Here is a 27,717-nt window from a genome sequence, read left to right on the forward strand (position 1 = left end):
CAAACCCAAGAAAAAAAAATAGAATTATAATGTAGTGAAGGACAATCGCAGATCTAAAAGAACCAGAAAAACGAAAATGAATTCGCCAAGCAAGAACATAGAGGGACTAAACATGGAAAATTCATCGGAAGGAGGGATACGGTTCGCAACCAAGAAGATCGATGTCAAATCTCACCTTTGAGGATTAAATCTCCACAGAAGCACCATTGACACTAAATCTCAAATTAGACCCACTTCCAGAAGAAAAAGAGGTCACTGATTACATGTGTAACTCCATTGATGTTGTATCTGCCCAAGACTACCCCAAAATATTTAAACAAAATGCAAGAGAAGAAATGGAGTTTCATAAAATAGATCGTGGTTTCAAAACTGAAAAACATTTCTAGTTATTAGAGATTATGACCATGGTATCTTTTAATTTTACACATTGAGATGAATCTATAAATAGCAGAAAGGGTGGAGAAGAAGAGGAGGACAGGGACGAGGAAATGGCGATATCTTTATTTTTTTTCAAATAAAATGGGGGTATCAGATTTTGGGTTTAGCATTATTTGTAAGAAGACCAAAAAACCACCTCTATTAATATGTTCCAATAAACTATTAAGAGTATGTTGGGTAAACTAAAAATGGGTATCTTGCTAACATACTACCTTCATGTAGTATATTAGCAACATCCTATATATATATATAAGGATTGAATACAATATTTTGATTGCTTGATTATTATATCCTGCGCTTAGTTGTTTGATTGTTTGATCACCAATTGAATACTTTCTACGTATCTAAATCATGCACTCGAGGTAGGGGGTTTAGCTAACATTATAGGGTAATGTGAGACTTGTTCGGTTATCCGACATTTCTCCCACACTGATTAGCGACTCTGACTAATTTATACCTAGCAAGTGACATGCTAGTTATAGACCTTTACTTTGCTCACCTTGCATAATCAAATGTAGGAGATACAACTGTATTCTTATTATTAGAGACAATCATGGAGACATAGAGCCCGTTTGGATTAGCTGGAAAAAGAATGGCTTTTAAACATAAGCGCTGAAAATACTTTTGAAGTGCTGAAAGTTATTTTATAAATAAGCAATTACGTGTTTGGATAAAAGCGTTAAAGTTGAAAATAAGTTGTTGATGTGTTTGTTACACAAGTGCCGTTAAGCACTTTTTAAGTCAAAATGACTAAAATACCCTTAAAGTTGTTAACACTATTAAGAAGCTGATTACTATAAGATTTTTAACTCTAAATTGATTCAAATTAAAATTAATTTATATTTTAATTCAGTTCCAATATAAATGCTGAGACACTCGTGTGTTTGGAGATTTATAAAGCAGAAACAAAAGCAAATAAAAAAAAAAGTAAAGGAGCAAAAATGTGTTAATATGACACTGAATCGAAAAAAGTAAAGCTTGAATTGATGGATAAAGAACTTACCGCTCCCGTCGAACTGCCAGTGAAATCGTGGAGAAAAGAAGTGAGGCGAAGAAAGAAGAAAAGAGGGAAAAGATGATAGTTTAGGATTTTTAGTAGTGAGGGTAATATTGAAATTAGAAGAAAATATAAAGGATAAAAGAGTAATTTTATTGGTCAAACCAAAATAGCTTTAAGCAAAAAAAAAAAAAAAAATTTGGGATTTCCAAACTTCTTGCTTTTGGCTTATTTTAAACACTTTTCTATTTTACCAAATACCCAAATAAATTAAAAATGACTTACAAGTTGGTAAACCAGCTTATAAGCCAATCCAAACTGCCTCATAGACGTGTCAGTAGTTTGGGTGGGTGTCGGTTTAGGAATTAGGAGAGATCCACTCCAAAGTAATCCTCAACATAAATCTTTATTTCTTCGTAGTTGTGCTTGCTTGAAGTAGTTTCTTATGCAAGTTCATTTAAAACTTAGTTTGTCGCATGGTTTCCAATTTGATTTGTTCATAGGACTTTTCTTAGACCTTAAATCACAATTAGCGCATCTCATACACTGGAAGTATATATTTATACATTTTTTCTTAATGGATTCAAAAATGAATTAAATGGTACCTTCTTGTTCAATGAGTGTTTTTTAAAGAGTCCCCTCTCTTTTAACTTTATTAATACAACACCATCCAGGATCTCTTCCTCCGTAACTTCATATTATATAAATGGAAAAGGGTTAAATATACCTCTGTACTATTAGAAAAGGGTTAAATATACCCTTCGTTATACTTTGAGTTTAAATATATTTTTTTCGTTATATTTTGAGTTTAAATATACCCCTCTATAATACTTTGAGTTCAAATATACTCTTCCTCCATTAAAATTTTCTAAGATAAACATGAAATCTAACATGGCGCTGACAACTCGGTGAGGTGACATCACATGACATGCCACCTCACCGCTCCCAACCCATTTACCCCTCTCTTCCCTTCTTCTTCCATCACTATCATTTTCTCCCCCTTCACAACCTTTGTCACCATTAGCACCACCACTTAATAAATAAAAACTGAATGCAAGTGATATTTTGAATCTGTATAGAGTCTAATAAGTTTATTACATAAATTACAATCAATGAATCGAGAGTATTCGTGGAATAGAAGAGAAGTAGGAGTGTACCCATTTGAAGAGAGAGAAGAATCAATCAGTTTCATAAGCGAGAATTGGTCAATGGGTTTCTCGCAGGCTACCTTTCGATTCATTTTATGCATTGGGAAATCGATTGATCTGAGATTGTATAAGCACGGAAGGTGGATGAATTGTGTAAAGGTCTTTAGTGATGATTTCATGGTTAAGCAAATTGCAAGCTTTCTGCTACTACTGTTTTGCTGCTATTGTTGCAAAAGAATAATATGGCTAACACTTGAACAAATTAGGAAGTCATTAGGCCATGAATGAGATTGGGAATCACTTGAACATAAGTGTTTATTTATTAAGTGGTGGTGCTAATGATAGCAAAGGTTGTGAAGGGGGAGAAAATGGTAGTGATGGAAGAAGAAAAGAAGAGAGGGGTAAATGAGTTGGGTGGTGAGGTGGCATGTCATGTGATGTCCACCTCACTGAGTTGCCAGCGTCACGTCAGATTTCATGTCCATCTTGGACAATTTTAACGGAAAAGGGGTGCATTTGAACACAAAGTATAACGGAAAAGGGTCAAATATACCTTTGTACTATTAAAAAAGGTTTAAATATATCCCTTGTTATACTTTGGGAAACAGAAGGGTATATTTGGATCCAAAGTATAACGGAAATGACATATTTGGACCCAAAGTATAACGAAGGATATATTTAACTCTTTTCTAATAGCACAGGGGTATATTTGACCCTTTTCCGTTATATAAATATAAAAGATAAATCTACCCTCAAATATAAAAGACCCTTTTATAATTGGGACATGTTTAAATTTTACTTTTAAGGAAAAAAAAAAAACCAGATTGAGCAGTCAGTTTCTTTGATCCCGTATAAAAAGTGAAAGTTGAAACCAGTGTGAATTATTTGTGGATTTTCTCGGTACCACTCGTTAATGTCAGATCAATGAACAACGGAGTAACCATTCAATCAACAGACAGTTAATAAAATAACTGGACTTTTTGCAAAGAAGTATTCTTTATTTTAATATTACAATACCACATTACCACCCGAGTGATCAAGTTAAAGTACATAATTAGTAGGCAAATACTTCAAATAGGTAACTTACATCTTCTCTAAATAACACTAACACCCTCTTTAAGTTTACCCTCTTCCGGAAATGGACGGACTGGGATGCTTTGTTCATTTTTGAAGTAATTATCAGGATCAACTCTACTCTTAATCTCCACCAATCTGTCATAATTCTCCTTGAAATACTTACATCCATATCCTTTCCCCTGTAAATAGCTGTGCTCTCCATGGTGATTGACTCCCAAATCAAAGTCTTTGAAGTTAAAATATGCTTGCCTTGGGAATTTGGACACAAAAGGAGTCATGAAGTCATAGAGCTTTCTTGTTAAACCACTGTAATATTCATCAGCTTCAAATCCATACTCAATCCAGTCTGTTCCATACATAATATTGGCTATGTTTCCAGCTCTGTGAGGGAATGGTTTTGCATCAGGTGAAATCTCACTCATTTTTCCTCCATAATGGAAGAAAAACATGTATGGAGCTTCTAGTTCAACCATTTTCTTGAATATCAACTTTAGTCCTTCCTTTGGTATAGACCTCTGGAGATAGTCGGATTTCATCTTGCTATGGTACAGTTCTGAAGGTGTTCTGTTGAGTAAAACTTCAGCGGATGTACCATTATTTATGGAGAAATTTCCCCAGTATACCACAGATTCTATCCAACTCACCTCTTGGCAATCTTGTTTTTGCAATCCCAGTTCCGGGAAAGTCTCATTCATGAGAGAAATGAGTCTTTGCGAATCTCCTAAGAAAAACCCAATATATTTGGCTCGGATCGTCTTGTTTTTGTTCACTTCTCCACGATTTGCCACATCAAGAATCATATGGAGGAATACATCTCTATCAAAACCATCTGCTATTTCTAGCCAACGGTGAACTGATTCTGTAATGTTATCTTCACCCGTTTTCGCTACTTGAAAGACGGTAACATTTTTTGGCACGGGGACTAACTTTATTTTATATGCTAGGACCAAACCAAAACTGGCTGCACTACCTCCTGTAATGGCCCAAAACAAGTCTTCTCCCATAGACTCTCTTCCAAGAATACGACCTTGTACATCAACTATTTTTGCATCAATGATGTTATCAACAGAAAGACCGTATTTTCTCATCATGTTACCAAAGCCCCCACCACTGAAATGCCCACCTACACCAACAGTAGGACACATCCCGGCAGGGAAACCATGAACATTGCTTTTATTTGCAATTGCATAATAAAGCTCCCCAAGTGTGGCACCCGCTTGAACCCAAGCAGTCTCTTCTTTGATGTTCACATCGATGGTCCTAAAGTTCAAAAGATCGAGGATGAAAAATGGAACGTACGATACATACGAAGAACCTTCATAATCGTGTCCACCACTACGGGTTCTCATCTCCAGGCCATGGTTCTTGCCACATAAAATGGCAGCCTGGACCTGAGACTCATGAGTAGCGGTGATAATGAGGCGAGGTTTTGGGGTGGAAGACTCATTGAAGCGAAGGTTTCGAATGGAAGCTCGAAGGACAGATGAATAAGAAGCATCTTCTGGATTGTAGAGGTTTGTGGAGATTGGAAAAAGAGGATCTGAATAGAGTTTAAGACACTGAATGAAGCTGAGATGATCTTGGGCTGAGCTTGAGCTTGCCCATGAAACAAGGAAAACAACAACAAGAAGATGAAGATTCATTGAGGGAACGCTTAAAACTCTCCTCTTGTTGTTTTGTCGATGAGAGCTGGTCTCTTCAAGCTGACTATAAATAGACAAGGGACCTCACTTTTATGCACCATATTGTAAACTTTTTGTTAGTAAAATTCAACTACAGTAGAGCATTATTCTATTCATTCAGTTTGGATCTATTCATTCAGAATATCCCAAAGCGAAAAGTATTATTCCATCCATTTCAAAAAAATTGTCCTCTTTTGATTTGACATAAGGTTTAAGAAATAAAAGAAAACTTTTGAAATTTGTGGTCCAAAACAAACCTTAGATATTTGTGTGGCTGTAAATTATCTCATAAATTTAAATTGTTTCTAAATATAGAAATTTTTTTGGAACAGATTAAAAAAGAAAGAAGAATAATCTTTTTGTGACAGCGGGAATACATAAATTAGAACAGATAGAGTACAGGTTTCCTATACAATTTATTAAATTCCTAGTAAAAGAGAAGATTTAAAATATATTCAATATAAAATACAACATATGTAAAAACTACTCATCTTATTTGTTTCCTGTTGTGAATTTGATTAAACTAATTAATTTGATCGGATAGAATAACCCCCTTCCTTTTCAATTTGCCTAGGAAACACCGTCTCAATTTATGTGAAGGCGTTTGATAGGGTATAAATTTAAGAATTTTGTTTAAAATGAGCAATAAATACTATTTTCTCTCTCCCAATTTATATGATATGGTTTCCTTTATAGTCCCAAAAAAAAAATGATATATTTCCTTATTTGACAACAATTTAACTTTAAACTTTACTTTTTACGCTTAACGAGATGATTTATAACCATACAAATATTTTTGGCTTGTTTTAAACTACAAAATTCAAAGGTATTCCTTTATTTCTTAAACACCCTACCCAGTCAAACTATATCACATAAATTGGGACGGAGAGAGTATGTATCTATTAATCATCTCATTAAGAATAAAATGAGAAGTTAAAAATTACATTTTTACTAATTAAAAAATGTGTCATTTGGACGGAAGGAGTATTTAATTTATAATAAAAAGATTTGAGAGAGACAGAAAAAAACATGTGATTTTTACTCCAATCCTTCTTAGGGCTGGAAATCAACAATTAAAACACAAAAATAGCTTAGAAAATTAATTCACCCATCTTCAAAATGCCTTTTCACGTTTCGAGAGAGGGAGAGAAGATAGAAAGAGCAAAGAGGCGTCAGTAGATAAGAAAAGAGAAAATCTCCTGATTATGCAATATGTATTTCGTCAACCATCAACTTTTATCCGTTAAAGTTCTTTAATAAATGTGTGTGAAACGTTACTACCAAAATACGTTAGTTTATTTCTGAAAAACTCAAAAATATTATATTAGTTTTGTTTCTTTTTTTAAATAATAAATTGTTTAAGTTAAAAATTCTGAATGATGAAGGATTACCTATAAATAATTTAGATGATCTAACAATATAAGTTTTATATTATCAGTAGATATAAGTTAAACTCTTAAAACAAATTGATTTTCTGAAACAAAAATTATTTTAGATCGAATTTATTTGATTAAAGAAACAAATAAAAAGGAGCGGAGGAAGTAAGACACAGATCATAGGAAGAGCGTTAGGAAGACATCCTTCTAATGCAACAATTCACTTTTCGAGTGATCTTTACTTTCGGATTCAGATAGTCTCAAGTGATGATCCCTCCATTTAGTCCACTGAACTCTTAAATGTGCAACACTTGTCCAATTTAAATTGTAATGGTTGACATTACTAATTAAAAGATGTATTCCAGCCATAGTTAAGAGAGTAAAGTCTTATAGTACAACTAATTAAAAAAATATATTCTTACAATAATTATTGCAGAGGTTCAAAGGTCGCCCGAACTAGAGTCCGGAACCAAAATGACCCCAAAAAAACCATTTGAATCAAAATACCCCAACAAAAAAAAAAGGTGACAAAACTACCTTTAACGCAATAATTTACTGCGTTAAAGGACTTAACCGTAACGGTGGGGTTAAGTACTTTAACGCAGTAAATTACTGCGTTAAAGGGGTCCCCCCCCCCCCCCCCCCCCTCCTTTTTTTTTTCTTTTGGATAACTCCTTTTTTTTTACACTTTTGAACGTACTCTAGCCAAAGATTAATCATGCTTCAGCACTCCGAAACTTCAATATTTTATATAGAACCCTACTTATTTGTGCCATTAATAAGGTAGGCTCAATACATCAAGGATAAGTAAAACTTCGAATTGCCATTTTAGTAGTTGAAAAATGCTCGAACTCCTTTTTGTTTGAAGACTTGGTGTCATTAGCTTTAAGTTATAACAATATGAAAATACTTAAACTCTTTCATTAATAACAAACTGAAAGTAGTAAAAATACCTTCATCAATTCATGCCCTTGAGTTGATGCAAAACTAAACACACTAATATTCTTCAAATTAACAACATCATCATAAATTAAACATAAAACTAAAATCACAATATTCTTAATCATCATCAGAATAGAAGTCCTCAATATCGTCCTCAGAACAATATTTTGGGTTTCTTAGGACATATCTTTTTTCTGTAGATGTTAATTGTCTACTTGTTGATAATGCTTGTTCTTCGGCCAACTTTAGCATGTAAAATCTACAACGTCTTGCTAGCATTCTGTTGTTTTCTTTTCTAATCCTTTGTACGACAGCCTCGCAAGTTTCTGGACTTACTCGAGGCATGGTTATTGAGTACCTTTTGGGGATTTGAGCGTTGAGATTTTTCAAGTCACGAACAAGATATTGTGATTCGGCGTACCGATATGCCCATTCGCGACGTAAATCACAATAATATTCACGTGGATCTGAATATTTCAGCTTGCGAAAATCGCCATTACGCTATATCAAAAGGTGGGGCTTGAAATCGTCTAACACGAATTCACTGTTATCGGTTGAGGAATCACCGGAATAGTTGATTTGATTTGAGTTGTCATCACCACTGCTATTCGAATCTTGTGGAAAAAATACAGACCAATCTATATTTCTACTATTCGACATTGAATTTTAAGTAGATACTAAGTAGCAAAAGGCTCTTTATATAGGTATCAAACTCAATAGGTGGTGGGATCATGACTATGACCCCACCAACTTTATTTAATACAGTACAATTATTAATAATATCATGACGAATCATCGTCATCGAACATCTCACAGTCCGAATCCCACTTAGATCTGAATCTGAAGTAACTATGTTGACCATATTCTACCCCGAGACAACGTATTTTCATCCGATTGTTCTCTTCGCGAAAACGGTTAAGAGCAAAATTCAACTCTTGTGGAGTGCCACGAGACATTCACATAACACGTATTTTTAGGCGTTTAAGCCCTAGTGACCTCAAGTTTTGTTCCAGTGCTGTAGCCTCCCTAACACGCATATTCCACTCGTCTGTTATCAAATTGTTATAACGTTGGTTGTATCTCTCGTCTGGGTTGTTCGAGTATTCAAAATCTTCACCCAATTCCCATGTCCTACCCATTACGTTGAATATGTCTCCTGAGAGAACGATATAATACGACTAATATCTCCAAATTGGTTAAAACATGGCATAGTAACTCAATTTTGTGTGGTTGGTAGTTATTCGTCAAATTACGTTATATAACACTTGCTAAGCATGAAACGCAAATTTTGAATTCGAATTATGACGTTTTTCTGTATGACAATTGAGGGTGACAATACAGCGCAGAGACATAGCACAGTAATTTACTGCATTATATATATATAACGCAGTAAATTACTTCGTTATGCAGACATAAACTGACATAATGCAGTTAATTCATGCGTTATGCAATGCTCCGTACTTAATTTGTCTTGACATAACACTACAAGACACAGTAATTGCATGAATGCGTTGATTGAATATTCAACGCATTCAAACCTTATTAATACAGATTTTGTATGAAAGAAAAAACACAATTTCTAAGTTTCATCCAATTTTTTACACAAATTCTAAGTTTCATGCAACTTTTACATTTTGTACTCCTAAATTAGTCAAAAAATGGAAGATGTTCCAAAAATTAGGGTTTCTTCATTCTGGGACGGAGAAATTATATTCGAGAAAAATAATTTGCGTTATGATTCTCCCCCAAAATACCATGTTAAGTTTCCACTTAACTTAAAATTCTCAAAACTACTCCAAGCCTTATATAATAGACTACAAGTTAGTAGGAGAGATTTTGATTTAAATATAATTGGAAGATATCCAAAATCATTTATGCCGTAAGGTGTAACTAGTTATGGACAGTGGTACATTCAAGACGATGTTTCTTTCACGGATTATTTGAAGGCACCTTATGATTATGTTACACCTCGAAAATTTTCGCGTCATGTGCGTTATGAGTAAACTAACGGTAGCTCGGAAAGGTCATGGAATCCTTATAAGGTTAATGAATACTCTTAACAAGTATTAAGCAAGCGTCTAAAGGTTTCGGGATTAAGCAAATCGAAGAAAATAAGTTTATCGAAAATTTGGTAAAAAAGTTGATAGAATTTTGGGTCAAATTTGGAGGGGTGTATCTCCTAGTATATTAGGAGTTTTAAGGTGTTTCAAAAGCCTAAAATGAAACTCGTCGAGTCTAGTTTCTAACGCGACTAACCACTCGTCGATACGACATCAGAGTAGAGAATTATGGATGTGACAAGTTAGACTGATAGAGCAGAAACGCGCGCTACAGTGACCGACGTGCTACAGTAGCCGCGCTGCTACAGTCCTACAGTAGTAACTACTACAGTGCACGAACCGACCTTATCCATCTATAAAAGGGTCAAAACCCCATTTTTTTCACCAAAAATCAGATCTAAAGGCTCAGCAACATATAGGGTCATTTTAGTCATAAAGAATTAAGGGATTTGAGTGACTTTAGCTAATCAAGGCTTGGGTGGTGCATAGTTGTGACTATAGCATTGTTTTGCGGTGGAATTTGGAGTGGATTCAAGGTGAACATCGGAGATATTGCTGTTTTAATAAGACTAAGGTATGAATCATTCCTTATTAATGCTGTCTTAGGTTTATTTACGAAGGTAGAGCGATTAAATGAGCATATAGTTAATTATCGGTTAAGAAATTGGATAAACATCATATGAGATGTCTTATGGAGTATGTTGATGTTAGTGATGATGTTGTTGTTGTTGTTGGTTGTTGATAATTGCGATTTCGGGCTCCGGATATAAACAGGGAGATGCTGCCGAAATTTCGGCAGATTCTAGAAAGAGTTAGTTTGAGGGCTTAAGACACCCCTATGAAAATGAGTCTAACAATAGTATAAATTTTCTTGAATATAGATTAACGAGCCTGGGAGGCCAAGCGTTGAGTAGTTAAAGTTAAAGCGACCAAAAAGGTATGTTAAGGATTTCCCTTTTTTTCTTTTTGGCATGATCCTATGATATGAGCGAACAACGAGTAAACGAGTTTCCATATTACTCTACTCTTAGAAGCACTAAGAGTACTTCAGTCTTTGATGTTCCTGTACCCCTCTTATGATTGTCCCTTCTATTCATGTGTCCTTAGTTTTGTATCATGATTATGTTAGTTCACATTTATGCATTGCATTCATTTACATGTATGCATATTGACCCGTGACCAGAAGGCGGTATATACGCGTATGTTATATGTATGTGGGGTATGGGAAAAGGGCGAGGTGTTATATACACATTACCACTTGATCAGTTGGTATATAGTGATAATGATTATGATGCCCGCAGGGGCTGCTCGAAGGGGCCTATATGATATATGGATCGGGCCGTACGTTTCTTGGCACAATTATATGATATATGGATCGGGCCATACGTTCTTCGGCACTATTATATGGGATATGGATTGGGCTGTACGTTCCTCGACACTATGGCCTATGCATATCATACGCCCTCAGAGGCATTTTCAGTAAGCAGAGATATACAGATATGTTCAGATAGTCAGATATATAGATGCATTCATACAGATGTATTCAGTCAGTTAGTTTAGCTTTTCATTTTCAAAGTTTATTCATGACTCCTATGTGTATGTTACTTTTCTGCCTTACATACTCAGTACATTATCCGTATTGACTCCCCTATTATTCGGGGGGCTGCGTTCATGCCCGCAGGTTCAAATAGCTAGGAAGACATCGCATCCTTAGGCTGCTTCTCCACCTGTATAGAGAAGCACTTCTCTCTTGCCGGAGTTGCCGTCTAGATCAGGTATATGTTTTGATGTATATGGGTAGGGCAGGGGCCCTGTCCCGACCATAGCATGTCCAGTATGTCAGTAGAGGCTCATAGACGCTTATATTCAGTTAGACAGTGTGGCCCGCTCAACACATGTTTGGTTACATAGTTTTATCGGGTCGCCTTGTCGGCTTATACCCCGGTTCAATTTAGTGATGCATATATAAATATCTTTTGAGGGCTGTGACCCTCCAGTTTATGATATCTATCAGTCAGCAGATCATGTTGTGAGCGCCCTCAGGTCGCCAGAATGAGCATGAGCAGGTATGTTATGTATGTTTTGTGGCATCTAGGAGGTCAGCTTCTTGGTGTCCGTCATAGCCCTCCAGTTGGGTTGTGACAAAAGTGGTATAGAGCAATTTGTCCTAGGGTTGTCTATGAGCCGTATCCAGCAGAGTCTTGTCTATGGGTGTGTCGTGCACCACACTTATAGGCAGGAGGCTGTAGGATATTTAGGATGGTCATTTTTCTTTCTGATCATAGATCGTGCAGTAGAGACAATGATAGCAAAGCTCGTTCATGGTACGATTTTTGTTAAATTGCAGGATTGTATTGGAGAAGAGGGCAAGTTCAGTTAATGAGAGCGTAAGTAAGGCTCCGAAGGTGGACATGAGACCCGTATCACCCGTCGACTCAGGATCGAGGATGTCAAGAGGTATAAGAAAGAGCATTGGCTATTCCATTGAGACGGACCCATCGGAGGATGTGGCTCTAGTAGGAGGAGATCCGACTGAGAGATCATATGTCAAAGACCCGTTTAAGGGTTCACGAGACTCTTGTGGATGAAGACGCAATTGAGGAAGTACAGAGATTGGCACATCCATATTTTCCCTACGTTTCAGCATTATGTTAAGCCAGCTTTTGATGTTAGTATCAAAAATGTACCTAGTTCTCTATCTTGGGATTTAGTTAACCAGGAGTTACCCACAGATCGTGAGGAGTACGAGATAGAGGAAGAAGAGAGTCAGTTAATGAGCAGTGCTTTTAATAAGGACAAAGGGGCTTTATTCCCAGATATATCCGACCTAAGTTCTCCGGCATCTTATTTACAGGTATATGGCCCTTTCTATCAGAACCAGTTATGGTTTATATGTAGATGACCTAATCTCAGGATATCATCGATCATTCGTTACTCTGGGGCCTCAGAAAGTTGATAATGGATTGTTCTTATGAATAATTATAGTCAGGACATCCTTATTACATACATGGATTTTGAAGTGAGAATTGAAATTTTAAGTCATATAAGTTTATGTACTCTCAGAGAGATTTCTTAGGGACGGATACAGAAGTTGTAGTATGACTAAGCAGATAAGGTGGGACACAAAAATTGTAAGAAATTGAAGAAAGATGAGGTGATATTTCTTCCCCTACACTTATTAGCAGTATTAGATTAAAGCACCCTGGGTTATAGTATATTGGCCTTTAGGAGGAAAGAAACAAAAAAAAATCCGAATAAAGGAATAAGGCACCAATGATACAAGGTGTAGTAGATACGAGTAGATGAGATTTGCAGAAAGTGAGTTAATTAGTGAATTTGAGGTCCTTGGCAAGGACTAGATTATATAATATATATAATTTTGACTAAGGATTACAAGATGGTTATAAGGTAGCTTGTGGGAGTAATTGTTAAGGTCAACGTCTTGAAAGATTGCGAGTTTTGCGATATGTAAAGAACCAAGCCATTGAAAGTCAAGGAGCGAATTATGTGTTCTGCCAAAGGATGTGTTCTAATGCGGGATAGCGAATAAGGTATTAAGCGAAACATTATAGGAATATCTGTGAGTATCCTATAAAGTATATAGTATGCCTTCCAAGGTATACAGACCGGAATGATATAGTCTACAAAAGAAATTGGGTGCAGACCTTCAAAGGCATTCAAGTCAGGCAAAGTTGTATAAGTACCAAGGAATAAGTTTATCTCTTGTCCTAAGATCGAGAAGATCAATCTGAAACAAGTACGCATACCATATGATCGGACTTCGTATTATGAAAGCCAAGTTATCGATCTTCCAGTTCACCTTTATGGTGAATAAGTTTTAGAGATGTCCGAGGGAGACCCCACGACTTCCTCTAAGTAAAGGATTAGTCTTGCTAAACAAAAGTATTGTTAAGTGCGCAGCCAATATTTACTTTGCCTTATGCAAATGATCCCTACGAAGTTGAAGAAAATAAAGATTATTTGAAGGATCAGTTGAATCAATTCGGTCTATAAGGGAGTAGGATAGCTCCTTGCATATGTACAAGTGATTGTAAGTAGCTAAATAAGATGATAACTAAGGATGACCAAGTACGATTAAGGGTTGACGATTTGTTTTTCTAGCCCAGAATGCTTCCTTAAAGATGAACATGTGCTCCAGTTATTCCCAGATAAAGGTCAGAGGAAAGGCATCCCAAAGACAACTTTCAGGATCAGGTAAGTTACCTCGAGTTTTGAGCAACGTCATTTGGACTGACTAAGGCCCCAACAGTATTATGGGCTTGATGAGTAAGTGTGTTTAGACTCCTCCGAAACCTATTCGTAACAGTGTTCCTAGACAATCTTGGGGTTACTCTTGCTCAAAGTCAGAGCATGTTGTTCGTTACGTGCAGACCTATAGTTCTTAGGATCAGGAATTGTCGGCTCAGAAATTTCTCCAAATCAAACGGTATAGTGCTTCTAAGGTTAGAATTAAGGAGAGTTGAAGCTATATAGAATTTCCCAAGGGCTAGATAACTCATAAAAGTCGGTGATTTCTTGGACTTAGCAAGTTATTATTGGAATCTTGTGAAGGATTGTTTTTCCCATGTGTTGTGCCACTGATAAACTGGCCAAGGAAACAGCCAGACTCTAGAGGACTGATAATTGTAACCCTAAGTTTCCAGAAGATGAGTAACAAGTGAAGTTTCAGCATCCAGTGGAACATTCCTAAAGGGACCGGATAGCCATATCACATGTTATGATGGTTCAAGCATTGAGCTAAGTTATGGATTGATACAGCATGGTGAGATTATAGCTCATGCCTCAGGATAGATGTAAAGGTACAAAAAGAATCATTCGACCCATGCTCTTAAGCTAGTTATAGTTATGTGCACAGGAAAGGATGTATTGGGGTGGCGTCGATACTAATTATATAAGTACCCTAAGAGGTTGTAGCGCACCCTTAAGAAAAGATGGTTAAGTTTACAACAAGGTCAATAAATAGAATGATGGAAAGACTCCGATGATTGGGAAGTCAATGGAAACAAAGAAAGTCTAATGTTCGAGCCACAGATCTAGAGTAACTCAGTTTATGTTAAGATAAAGAGGAAATGTTGAGGACTTGTGAGTTCAGCAGTTCGTCAATATCAGAATTGATTAGTAACCTTAGATCATGGCATACATCTGGGGCATAGCCTTATTAAGTCAAGGAAAATTAGTTCGTTGAATTTGATGTCAGCTCATTATAGGATTACGGATCCGCAAGGGAGGAGCTACCTTTATACATCCTACGGACTAGAATTATACTGAAGTAGATTATCCAACGTGATCAGATTGATGACTGATGAAAGGAAAAGCTTATTGCCTCGCTATACTAGGCAGTTGAGAACAACAAGGACATACATTGATACTACTAATAAGGGAATAAAGAAAGACATAGAAAACTTCATAATGCAACGAAAGTGAGATAACAGAAGTTCAGTAAGTTATAACAAGTTATTGAAATTCTAATTCGAAGGCGAGAAATCATCAGTACAGATGACCATGTTACCACGGAAGTTTAATTCAGTTAGGGACATTACCAGTAGGCCTATGGAATTAGCCTATTTCCTGTCCATCAGGACTACTTGTACAGTAGGGGACTACGTAAATCCTATGTCAGGGGAATAGTATGATGTGTCCATTGCTTATGTCTGTCATTCAGATAAGGGAAGCGCAGACTATAGCTCACTCCAGAAGGATTTGAAGACTCTAGATAAGTCTTGCTTAAGCTAAGCATACCATGAGATACTTAATGATATGCTACAGGTTTGCGTGACAGATTTCAAAGGTAACTGAGACGACCCCTAACGCTTATTGAGATCAATATTTCGGTATTTAGATGAATCTATACAAGGTTGGGACCAGATTTATTTATTAATAGTAAATAGTAGAAAGATCTAGGATTCTTAGAATCGACAAGAGTTCCCCCGCCTATATCAGACTAAGTACTCTGGGAAGTACCATCTTAGAAGAACATAATGAAATTTAGAAATAAGAGCCAACTTAGCCTTTGATATATTGAGCCTTACAGATTATACGCAAGCCAGTGACTTAAAGCCCTTTTCAGACCTAGAGTCAGCGCCCCAGGATTTATGTGTCAAACCAGAAATTCTTTTAGAATCATACTAGTTAATGATGGTCAAATTACAGAGTAGCTATGTACAGTTACTGTATGAGAAAACTCTACTGCCATACTTGATAGCCAACTCCAAAGATTGAGATTTAAAAATAGAAAGTAAAGTTGAAGTCCTTTAAAGAAGTCGAAGAGTGATGCCTAAGGCTGAAGATCTCAGAATATGGACTGGAACGGTAGGACCATGTAGAGTTATTGGCGAGAAAATTTCATTTGATTTGTAGAGTCTGCAAATGGCCTACAGGTTACCGAGAGGCATGAAACAATCCAAGGGTTGTAAGGTCTCTAATAAATTGACGAGGGACATAGGTGAGTTATAAGTCTTGTGTAAAGGTTAAGAGGTAAGACAAAGTGAACAATACATCTTGAAGGAATAACTTATAAAAGAAGAAGGAGTTGAGTTATGACTAAGTGTTCTAATATGCAAGATATAAGAGAAAGAGGATAATTGAAAGAAATTGAAGAAGGTGAGTTCATTGAAAGTTCACATTAACATCTCCTCTAAGGTTTCTGATAAGGACGTGAGTTAAATCGACATTCGAGGATGAATGTTCCTAAGGGGGGAGGATGTTACACCTCGAAAATTTTCGTGTCATGTGCGTTGTTAGTAAACTAACGTAAGCTCGGAGAGGTCATGGAACCCTTATAAGGTTAATGAATACTCTTAACAAGTGTTAAGCAAGCGTCTAAAGGTTCCGGGATTAAGCAAATCGAAGAAAATAAGTTTGTCGAAAATTTGAAAAAAAAGTTGACAAAATTTTGGGTCAACTTTGGAGGGGTGTATCTTCTAGTATATTAGGAGTTTTAAGGTGTTTCAAAAGCCTAAAATGAAGCTCGCCGAGTCTAGTTTCCAACGTAATAAATCGCTCATCGATATGACATCGGAGCATAGAATTATGGACGTTACAAATTAGGCTGACAAAGCAAAAACGCGCACTACAGTAACCAACGTGCTACAGTAGCCGCGCTGCTATAGTAACTGCTACAGTGCACGAACCGACCTTATCCATCTATAAAAGGGTCAAAACCCTATTTTTTTCACCAAGAATCAGATCTAAAGACTTATCAACATATCGTGTCATTTTGGTCATAAAAAATTGAGGGATTTGAGTGACTTTAGCTAATCAAGGATCGGGTGGTGCATAGCTGTGACTATAGCATTTTTTTGCGACAAAATTTGGCGTGGATTCAAGGTGAACATCAGAGATATTGCTGCTTTAATAAGACTAAGGTATGAATCTTTCCTTGTTAATGTTGCCTTAGGTTTATTTATGAAGGTAGAGCGATTAAATGAGCGTATAGTTAATTTATCGGTTAAGAAATTGGATAAACATCATATGAGATGTCTTATGGAGTATGTTGATGTTAGTGATGATGATGTTGATGTTGGTATTTTTGTTGTTGTTTTTGGTTGTTGGTTGTTGGTAATTGTGATTTTGGGCTGGGGATATAATCAAGGGAGATGCTGCCGAATTTTCGGCAGATTCTAGAAAGAGTTAGTTTGAGGGCTTAAAACAGGCCTATGAAAATGAGTCTAACAATAGTATAAATTTTCTTGAATATAGATTTACGAGCCTGGGAGGCCAAGTGTTGAGTAGTTAAAGTTAAGGCGACCAAAAAGGTATATTAAGGCTTTCCCTTTCTTTCTTTTCGGCATGATCCTGTGATATGAGCGAACAACGAGTAAACGAGCTTCCATATTACTCTACTCTTCGAAGCACTAGGAGTACTTCAGTATTTGATGTTCCTGTACCCGTCTTATGATTGTCCCTTCTGTTCAGGGGTCCTGAGTTTTGTATATGATTATGTTAGTTCACATTTGTGCATTGCATTCATTTAAATGTATGCATATTGACCTGTGACCAGAAGGTATTACATACGCGTATATTATATGTATGTGGGGTATGGGAAAGGGCGAGGAGTTATATGCGCATTACCACCTGATCAGCTGGTACACAGTGATGATGATTATGATGCCCGAAAGGGCTGTCCGAAGGGGCCAATATGATATATGGATCGGGCCGTACGTTCCTTGGCACTATTATATGATATATGGTTCGGGCCGTACGTTCCTCGGTACTATTATATGGGATATGGATTGAACCGTACGTTCCTCGACACTATGACTTATGCATATCATACGCCATCAGAGGCATTTTTAGTAAGCAGAGATATACAGATATGTTAAGATAGTCAGATATATAGATGCATTCATACATATGTATTCAGTCAGTCAGTTTAGCTTTTGATTTTCAGAGTTTCTTCGTGACTCCTATGTGTATGTTACTTTTCTGCCTTACATACTCAGTACATTATCCGTACTGAATCCCCTATTGTTCTGGGGGCTGTGTTCATGCCCGCAGGTTCAGATAGCCAGGAAGACCGATCGTATCCTTAGGCTGCTTCTTCAGCTGGATAACAGAGCACTCCTCTCTTGCCGGAGTTGCCGTCTAGACCGGGTATATGTTTTGATGTATATGGGTAGGGCAGGGGCCTTGTCCCGTCCATAACATGTCCAGCATGTTAGTAGAGGCTCATAGATGCTTATATTCAGTCAGACAATGTGGCTCACTCAGTACATGTTTGGTTACATAGTTTTATCGGGTAGTCTTGTCGTCTTGTACCCCGGTTAAGTTTAGTGATGCATGTATAAATATCTTTTGAGAGTTGTGACCCTCTAGTTTATGATATCTATCAGTCAGCAGATCATGTTATGATCGCCCTCAGGTGGCCCAGAATAAGCATGAGCAGGTATGTTTATGTATGTTTTGTGGCATCTAGGAGGTCAGCTTCTGGGTGTCCGTCATAGCCCTCCGGTTGGGCTGTGACATATTATAGGGAATGCATAACTTTAAATGTTCTTAAAATGTACGTAGAGAAGGTCTCCATTAATTGACTTAAAGTCATGGCTATAGCTCCTCGGGAAGCCCGAAATAGACCTCGTCGGGAAGCCCCGTCTTGAATTCGGACTGAAGTCACTGAAGCGGAACCTACTTATGAAAACAATTATCCTGACATGAGTACTTATGAAGGCATTTTGAGGAGTCAAATTCCTCTGGAAAGTTTAAGTCAACAATTTAATGGGCAGTGGTAAATATTCATTATTATTATTTTATGTGTAGTAACATATGCTTATTATTTGAATGCTACTAATGATGTTGATTATATTTTTTAGGGGTTATACACTTGATATGGATCATATCATACAGTTCTCTCAATCGAGATGGATGAATCAGGTTGGAACATCCTCAGCCTATGCAACTACTCAAAATGATGGTCCTTCCTCAAGTTTCGGTGCAGTTGATTAATATCGGTACATCTATTTTTTTAACATCAATAGTATTATTTGATGTGTAGTAGTTAAAATACTCTACTTTCTTATATAGGGAGAATGTGGTGGTTGCACCAAATTACAGGCAAAGACCTACTATGGATGGTCCGGATTATCCGAATTATATAGCGACATCATCTAGTGATAGTGAGGAAATACCTAATGCGGAGGAAAGTGAAGATGAAGAAAGTGAGGATGAGGTTGAGGTTGGAACTAATCCTCAATATCAAGTAGAACTGTTGCAAGACATGATGAACAGTCCGGAACACCAAAAAGAACTGAATTCACAGCACCCATTTGAACAGCAAGAGTCGACCCCGGTTCAGCCGCAAAGACAATTTCAACAGCAAGAGTCAACTCCGGTTCAGTGACATTCCGATGAGTTCCCCTATCTTGATCATCCTCAAGATCGCCTAGATGCCTTTGTCTTTACTAGGGATAATGATCATAGTCGGTGAAGTTTGTGGAAAGAACCAGTGGATCTTGTAAAACAAAAGGTTCATATTGAAAAAGGCATGATTTTCAACTCGAAAAAACCATTGCAAAAGGCTGTTAAGATTTATTGCATCCAGGGGATGAGGGAGTTCAAAGTTGACAATTCTAGTCGAAAACTTTGGCGATTGGTCTGCACGAGAAAATATCAAGGTTGCCAATGGATGCTCCGTGGTGAGGATACTGCTGAAAAGATGTGGACTATTTCAAAGTTCTACACAAAGCACACTTGTGATATGGGTGACCTCCCAGATGATCATTGCAATCTAGATACCAATATGATTGCTGCTGTGTTAGTTGGCGACATTGGAAAAAGCCCAAGGTATCCCCTTTGCCTAATTTTAGTTTAATTTTGATGTTAATACGATGTTCCTCGTTACCATATGCTGATATTTCAACTTATCCAGGTACCCTATTAAAGATTGTATTACAGCTGTCCTGAAAGTATATTGCAAAACTGTTAGTAGGCGGAAGACGTATCTTGGGTGTAGGCGTGCACATGAGATAGTATACGGCAATTGGGAGGGCTCTTTCAAGAAGTTGCCGAGATACATGGCGGCTCTACAACACTTCAATTCTGGTACTGTTGTTGAATGGAATCTCAAATTAAAGCCTGGTGTGCCCGGTAATATTTTTGAGTTTGTGTTTTGGGCATTCAAACCATGCATTGATGGTTTTTCTCATTTTCGGCTAGTAATATCAATAGATAGAACACATGTGTACGAGCTATACGACATAAAGCTGCTAAGTGCAGTTAGAATGGATGCAAATGGAGCTATATTCCCTCTAGCTTTTGCAATTGCAGCTAATGAGAGCATTACTACGTGGGGTCTGTGTTTGAACTACTTGAGGCAACACGTTATTAAGGATCGCATGGGAATATGTGTTATATCAAACAGAATTGCTGGCATATTGCACAATATGTTTAATTTGCATGGGTGGCTGCCGCCCTTTGCCTACCATCGTTATTGTTTAAGGCATTTGAAGGCAAACTTCAAAAAGGCATATCGAAGCCCAGCACTTTGCAATTAGATGTGGGGGCTGCAACAAAGCATCAGGAAAATAAGTTTCACCTGCAGATGGAGATTGTTAGGTGGGCGGATGAGGAAGCCTTCCATTGGTTGAATACAATTGATAAAGACAAATAGATATTACACTAGGATGAAGGTAGGCGATGGGGGATGCTGATAACAAACAACTCTTAGTTATTCAATGGCTTGTTGAAATCTGCACGGGGACTGCCCGTCACCGTAATGGTGAGAATGACTTTTAAGCAGGTTGTGGAACGATTCGTCACTAGATCAAAAGAGGCCAAAGGACTTGCTGCGGTAGACGGTCTAAGATGGATGCCAAAACCGTCAAAAGTGTTCGGGTATCACAAATTTAAGGCTCAACAGCACGACCGGATGGAGTACAACTATGTAGAGCGCATATTTGAACTCACAATAAGTGTGCACCAAGGTAAAGGAGGTAACGTCCACACAATTTGTGAGATTCCAAGAACATGCACATGTGGCAAGTGGCAATCATATCACATGCCATGTTCTCATGCCTTCAGGTGTTTTATCACAATGGGAAAGAACGCCTCCACGTACATGGCTACAGAATATACAATTGAAAATTATGCAAAAACGTATGCTGGAAGGTTCTACCCACTTAGTAGTGAGAGTTATTAGCCACCGGATCCATCTTCCATGGTTGCAAATAAAGCATTTATCCGTAAATTCAAAAAGAAAGCATATTCCCGTATTCCTAATGAAATGGATGTTCCACCAGGGAGATACACTTGAAAATGCTCATTTTGTAATTATATTGGTCATGATAAGCGCAAGTGTCCCTTACGACATGGTGGTCTCGTGGTGGAGGAAACTTTCATGGTGGTGGCAGATCTAGTGGTGGTGGCAGATCTAGTGGTGGTGGCACATCTCGCGGTTGTCGCGGAAGATCAACTCAAGGGCATGAATTGATGAATTTATTTTATGTTTTTTCTTTCTTTGATGGTTGTATTTTTACTAATTTCAGTTTGTTATTAATGAACAAGTTTAAGTATTTTCATATTGTTATAAATGATGCAATTTAATTATTTTGAGATTGGTATGAATACTGCAGTTTTGACTAAAAAATAGCAGGCTTAAATCTAAACCCTAAAACATAAAGAACTTGAAGCTAATGCCACCAAGGCTTCAAACAAAAATGGAGTTTGAGGTCTTTTCAACCACTAAAACGGCAATCTGAAGTTTTGCTTATCTTTGATGTATTGAGCCTACCTTATTAATGGCACAAAAATAAGTAAGGTTCTATATAAAATATTGAAGTTTCGGAGTCCCGAAGCATGATTAATCTATGGCTAAAGAACGTTAAAAAGTCTAAAGAAAGAGAAGTTAACCAAAAAAAAAAAAAAAAAAGGGGACCCCTTTAACGCAGTAATATACTGCGTTAAAGGTAGTTTTGTCACTCTTTTTTTGTTGGGGTATTTTGGTTCAAATGGTCTTTTTTGGGTCATTTTGGTTCCAGACTCCCCAAACTATGTTTCCCACAGGAATATATGACCTTGATGACTCTCCCTCTAACATCTCTAGGCATCCCCAAAGCTAATATCATTGGATCCTTTCTTTCTCTAGTATATCAAACCAAAGAATATAGTCAGACCTCTCTATAACAGCATCCGCATATAATAACACCCTCTTTAACATCTAAAAAAGTAATGTTTCAAGAACTACCTAAAAAATGCCATATATATTGAGTTTTCGGAGTGAGATTAGCCGATTAACTTGAAAATACCTATATGTTCTAGAAATATTTAGGTTATTTTATGTAACTAACTGATTACTCTTACTGTCCCCAAATTTGTTCTACTTTTACTTTCTATGCATCCTGAACTATGTTTATGCTTTTAATTGTTCGCACATCAAAAAATATGTTGATAATATATTTAAGATTTTAATTGCAACTTCTCAAAACAACTAAGTTAGATATGGTGTTTTTCTTTGTGTGAACCCAATATTTACAAATGATAGGAACAGGTTCTTTGTCGCAGTTTATTCTCACAAATTGAAGAACACTCATTGATGAAAGATCGCTCTCTTATGCCCCCTAAATGTAGTTGAGTCGTTCGTCTTTAACAAGCACCAATGTGATGCTTTATGGAGGGAGTAGAATGGCTGCTTGTAGTTCTCCTAGTCTACCAAGACATGGTTCAATTAATTGCAAGAAACCAATCTTTGTATAACTTGGAATTGAACCTCACTCGTACACGACCAACTTCTCATTTCACCAAGCTTATCCTATGTTGTTCAATTATGGTAAAGTTTACATGTCTTGAACTGCTGTTCCTTGTAGAATTGGATGCCTTAATGCTAAGTCTCCAAGGTTTTGTTTTGTGTGCGTGGAACAACTTCCTAACAGTCTCCAGTTCTTGTCTGAAGGACCTCGTTCTCTCAGCAATTTTGCATTAGTGTTTCCTGCTTCACCCTGCTTTTGGAGATCTGTTAAGGACCTGGTTTTGTGCATCTTTGTCCATCTTCCTTGTACATAGATTGTCACTTGTACAATGTTTGTCAATCATCAAAACTCTATAAGATCATGAATTAATATTGAGAACCAAGCAACTCAACACTTTCAATTCTACTACTGTGTAGAGTCATATCAATTGTGATGTAGAAATTTTGAATCTCAGGAAAATGATTTAACGCAAACATCCACTTTCCAAAGTAGGTGAAACATCCAACAATTCCTTAAGCAATAAATCTTGAAGCTTGATAATCACTAAAACCGTTCTTAAGAGTCGATCATGTTATCTAGTAATCTGAGGTGTAGTTAAATATGCCGATCAACCTACACTCTCTCAGCACCTACCTCTTAAAAAGAGTAACCTTGTTCCACGACAACCTACTAGGTTCTTCACTTTCCGGCACTATAACCATCGAGGACGTCATCTTTATGTCACCAAACACTCTTTTTATATCAAGCAACTATGGTATATTAAATATGCAACAAGCCCTTGTTCCATATCCTCCTTCTGAACTAAGTGAACGTGTGAGTGTGCCTTTTGCTGAAGGATTACAACCACCTATTTTCATAAGATTTAATCGTCACAGGTAAGACTTCCCCACATGTCCTGAAGCCAATAAATATAACATTTAAGAACTCATAATATCTTATCTTTATCCAACTACCATATCATCTTGTCATCACTGAAATTAACCTTTCATAACCTCTGACGATATTATACATGACACATCTCGTGACTTCCGTCAAATGAACACTTACCCTTGCAATTACCATGTTAGCAAGCTTGAATCGTCAAAATTCTCATCATTGCACCTCCATTTCTATAGGATAGTACGAGACATCTTCATACGAATTCAATAGAAGTCCTACCACCTTGAACGTCATTACAAACAATTGCCTTTCTTGCCTTTTCCATTACTCAACTTTTCATCGTAGCCTTAACATGGCTATTATTCTCTCATCTAATCAACTGATCTTTTCAAGCTTATAGCTGTCTTCAAGGTACTAGTATTTGCCCCATACCCTTAATAAATTGTTGAAACACCATTAATATGCTCGAGTCATAAGATTATAATAATAAATTGGGACGACGTTGAAGCATTTCCATTTTCATTGCATCATAAAAAAAATTTATTATGTGCCAACTTTTCAAGTGTAGTCTTCAGACTCACAATACTTATTAAATGGTCATCTTGCTAATTGCACCAATTCAAAATCAACAACTTCGCTTTCCATGGATTCTTTAGCCATACAGGTAGCTTACCATAACCCCTAGCAACCAACCGTGAAAGCATATGCAGCTACCATGCGGCTCTTCATATCGTCACTCCTGTTTCTAGGGATATTATCAACTAAAAAGTCAGAATCATATCCTCACTCAATATGAGTCACCAAGTCCAATCTGTTTTCTAAATCTGTCCATATGTCCTTTAGACTGATTTACCCTCATATCACCGTAAAATATCTCGTACCTTACTCGCAACGTCATCTCAAGCCACGTCTCCCCAAAAATGAGAATGTATTCTCACTATCGCATAGGAAAGACAACGATTCCTACATCCTAGTTCTACAACACAAGGAATGAATAAAAGGGAAACAAACTCCTAAATTCCTTTGTAGCCTCTCTCTTATAGTTATAGAACTCTACATATTCATAAACCTGACGTTACGAAGACACTGTTCATGACTCGTAAGACTTGTAAACCCATGCTCTGATATCACTTTGTCACCATCCAAAATAATACCTAGATCATGATGGCACCTAACCTTACCGGGTAAGCGAATCAATCTAAAGTAACTATGACACCAGAATAATATAACAAAAATAAAGAATAGCGAAATAACCTAAATGAATTTTTTTCCAAGTTAATACAACGTGGAACTATTTTTTCCAAGTTAATACAACGTGGAACTATACTCTACAACCCCAAAAAGCTGGTCTCACGGGTCATGAGCTACTAAAAATAAGAAATACAACTCAGTTACAAAAGGTACAACATTTGAATGAAATTAAATACAGATGAAAGACTCTAACCTACCATAAAACTGACAGCTCAACCTTGAAATGTTGGAAAAATCTCCGATGCTCTCTCATGAATTTACAACAAAGTCAATTCAACCTGCACATAAAGATGCAATAAGTATAGCATGAGCAAAAAATCAATGTATACTCATCAAATATTAATGAACGACCCTAACAAGGTAGTGGAGAGGATTGGTCTTAGAATTAATTGCTTAATCTTGTAGTTCATTTGGTGTCAATAGATAAAAGATACTCAACAGATAAGAGATAATCAACAACATGAGATATAATCAACAACATAGGGATTAATAACAATGCATATCCTCTACTAAATGAGCTTAACATTTAAGCACAAATAATGCATATGATATATTATGCACAAATATAAATAAATGGATCATTGATACTACACTGACTCTATACCTAACTGATGAATGTTGTGCGTCCACCAAATAGTGTATGCAGGGACCTGGTTGTGTACCAGTTTCCTTATGCAATGCAGTATGTAAAGGACACAGGATGTTACTGTGGAAAACTCCTTGCTCAAGGGATTAAAAACCACGACCTACCCAGTAGGATTTGAACTCCACTATATGAGCAACTTCAGATTACAACCTGTTGTAAGCTAGGAACTAACTCCCATAATACCTCAACCCTTACAATAGTAGCAACTGTTACACCTCAAAAAATTTCGCGTCATTTGCATTATAAGTAAACTAACGTAAGCCCGGAGAGGTTGTGGGACCCTTATAATATTAAGGAATACTTTTAACAAGTGTTAAGCAAGTGTCTAAAAGTTCCGGGATCAAGCGAACTGAAGAAATTAAGTTTGTCAAAACTTTGGGAAAACCTGGCAGAATTTTGGATATAAATTTTGGTCCAACTTGAGAGAGGCATATCTCCTAGAATATGAGGAGTTATGGAATCTGTAACCTATGTAAATTCAAGTTCAGCGAGTCTTCTTTCCAATGCAATAAAAAAATTGTAATTATGAGGTACAGGATGAAAGTACGGCTCGCACATTTTGCCCGTATTTTGCCCAAAATTTTCAAAATGTTGAAAGTCGGTGGAAACTTCCTATAAATTGATTTTCATGACTTGGGGTCATTTTATTCCATCAAAACAGATCTTTCTAGACCCTTTAAGCTCCCCAACCATTTCTAATCATCTCTAATCATCCTAAACCTTTTCAAGAGAAGATCAAACCTTGAAAACCTAAGCAAATTTATGGAAGGTGGATGTTCTTACTTTCACTTGGAGTTGTGGTGGTTAAGTCTCCGAGAAAGTTGTGTGGGTTAAAATTCTTCAAATATAAGGTATGTTTTGCATCTTATCTCTTATGTTGAGTTTATTTTAAGGTTTAGAAAGTTTTAAAAAGTGAAAATAGTTATGGAGGAAAGATCATAAATTGTTGTGTTGTAGTTGTTGAGTTCATGGATTGTTTTGAACATGTTGTGGTTGTGTTGTTGAGTTAATTTCCATGTATATGGATAGTATCTAATGTTGTTGGTGTGTTGATGAGATTATACTCCTTGATTGGAAGAAAGGAAGTGTATATTGATATTGTATATTGGTATACTTTGTGTTGTTTGATGTATATTCTTCGTAAGGGCAATGAAGGGAGTATTTAAGGACTTTTATAAGCTTGTTGTTGTTATTGTGGGTTGTTGTATATATTGAGGTGATTGGATCGTAAGGGGAAATGCTGCCCGTTTTACTTTAGAAACAAGTTGTCGTTAATATACGTGGTATACTAGCGTCATCTAAGTTTGTATATGTATTCCTTGTTATAGGATTGGCGCGCTAGTTTGAAATTAGCCTGATTGTTGGATTGCTTGGATGACTTGAGGTATGTTAAGATGTCCCTTTCTTTCTTATGTTATGATCTTTTTTAGACAAACCCATTCACATGATATCCATAATGTCCTTATTTTTAGAAATGCTAGAAACATATGGTTCTTGAGGTTCTTATGATATTGTTGATATTGTTGATAATTATCTCATGATTTATTGATCTTTATCTTATAGTTATTGATCACATTCATTGATGTTGATCGCATCTTATAATTATTGTTCCTTCAAGTTGAGATATGTTCATGATGATAGCTCCATAATGATAATCGGAGGTTTACCGACCTTACGTCACTTCAATAGAGTTGTGCACACCACTGCAGTTGGCAGGTTATGATATTACCTAGGATGCCCCGGACGTGGGATGATGATGATTTGATGATAACACCAAGCCTACACGGTCGGGTATGGTACTATATATGTATATATGAAAATGTTTTTTTAAAAAGAAAGCTAGGAATGCATGACATCCGCCTTAAGAGGCATTCAGAGGTACAGGTTGATCCTTTTTATCTTATGTTAGCTTCATATTCTCATTATGTTATTGTTCATGTCTTACATACTCAGTATATTATTCGTATTGATGTCCTTTTATTTGTGGACGCTGCGTTCATGCTCGCAGGTAGACAGGGAGAC

At 36.8% G+C, this 27,717-nt stretch overlaps 1 protein-coding gene across 1 annotated transcript; it reads right to left on the minus strand.

The window, feature by feature from the left end:
- Positions 1–3,560: 3,560 nt before the first annotated feature.
- On the minus strand, positions 3,561–5,348 carry LOC132606202 (berberine bridge enzyme-like 8). Its single transcript, XM_060319594.1, has one exon. The coding sequence runs from the start codon at positions 5,301–5,303 to the stop codon at positions 3,678–3,680; it is 1,626 nt and encodes a 541-aa protein (XP_060175577.1). The 5' UTR covers positions 5,304–5,348; the 3' UTR covers positions 3,561–3,677.
- Between the last annotated feature and the right edge of the window lie 22,369 nt (positions 5,349–27,717).

The sequence above is a fragment of the Lycium barbarum genome, chromosome 8, assembly GCF_019175385.1.
Source record: "Lycium barbarum isolate Lr01 chromosome 8, ASM1917538v2, whole genome shotgun sequence".
Lineage (NCBI taxonomy): Eukaryota > Viridiplantae > Streptophyta > Magnoliopsida > Solanales > Solanaceae > Lycium > Lycium barbarum.

Bases quoted from the DNA above. Each gene is read 5' to 3' on its own strand.
- LOC132606202 (XM_060319594.1), bottom strand. From the start codon at position 5,303: ATGAATCTTCATCTTCTTGTTGTTGTTTTCCTTGTTTCATGGGCAAGC.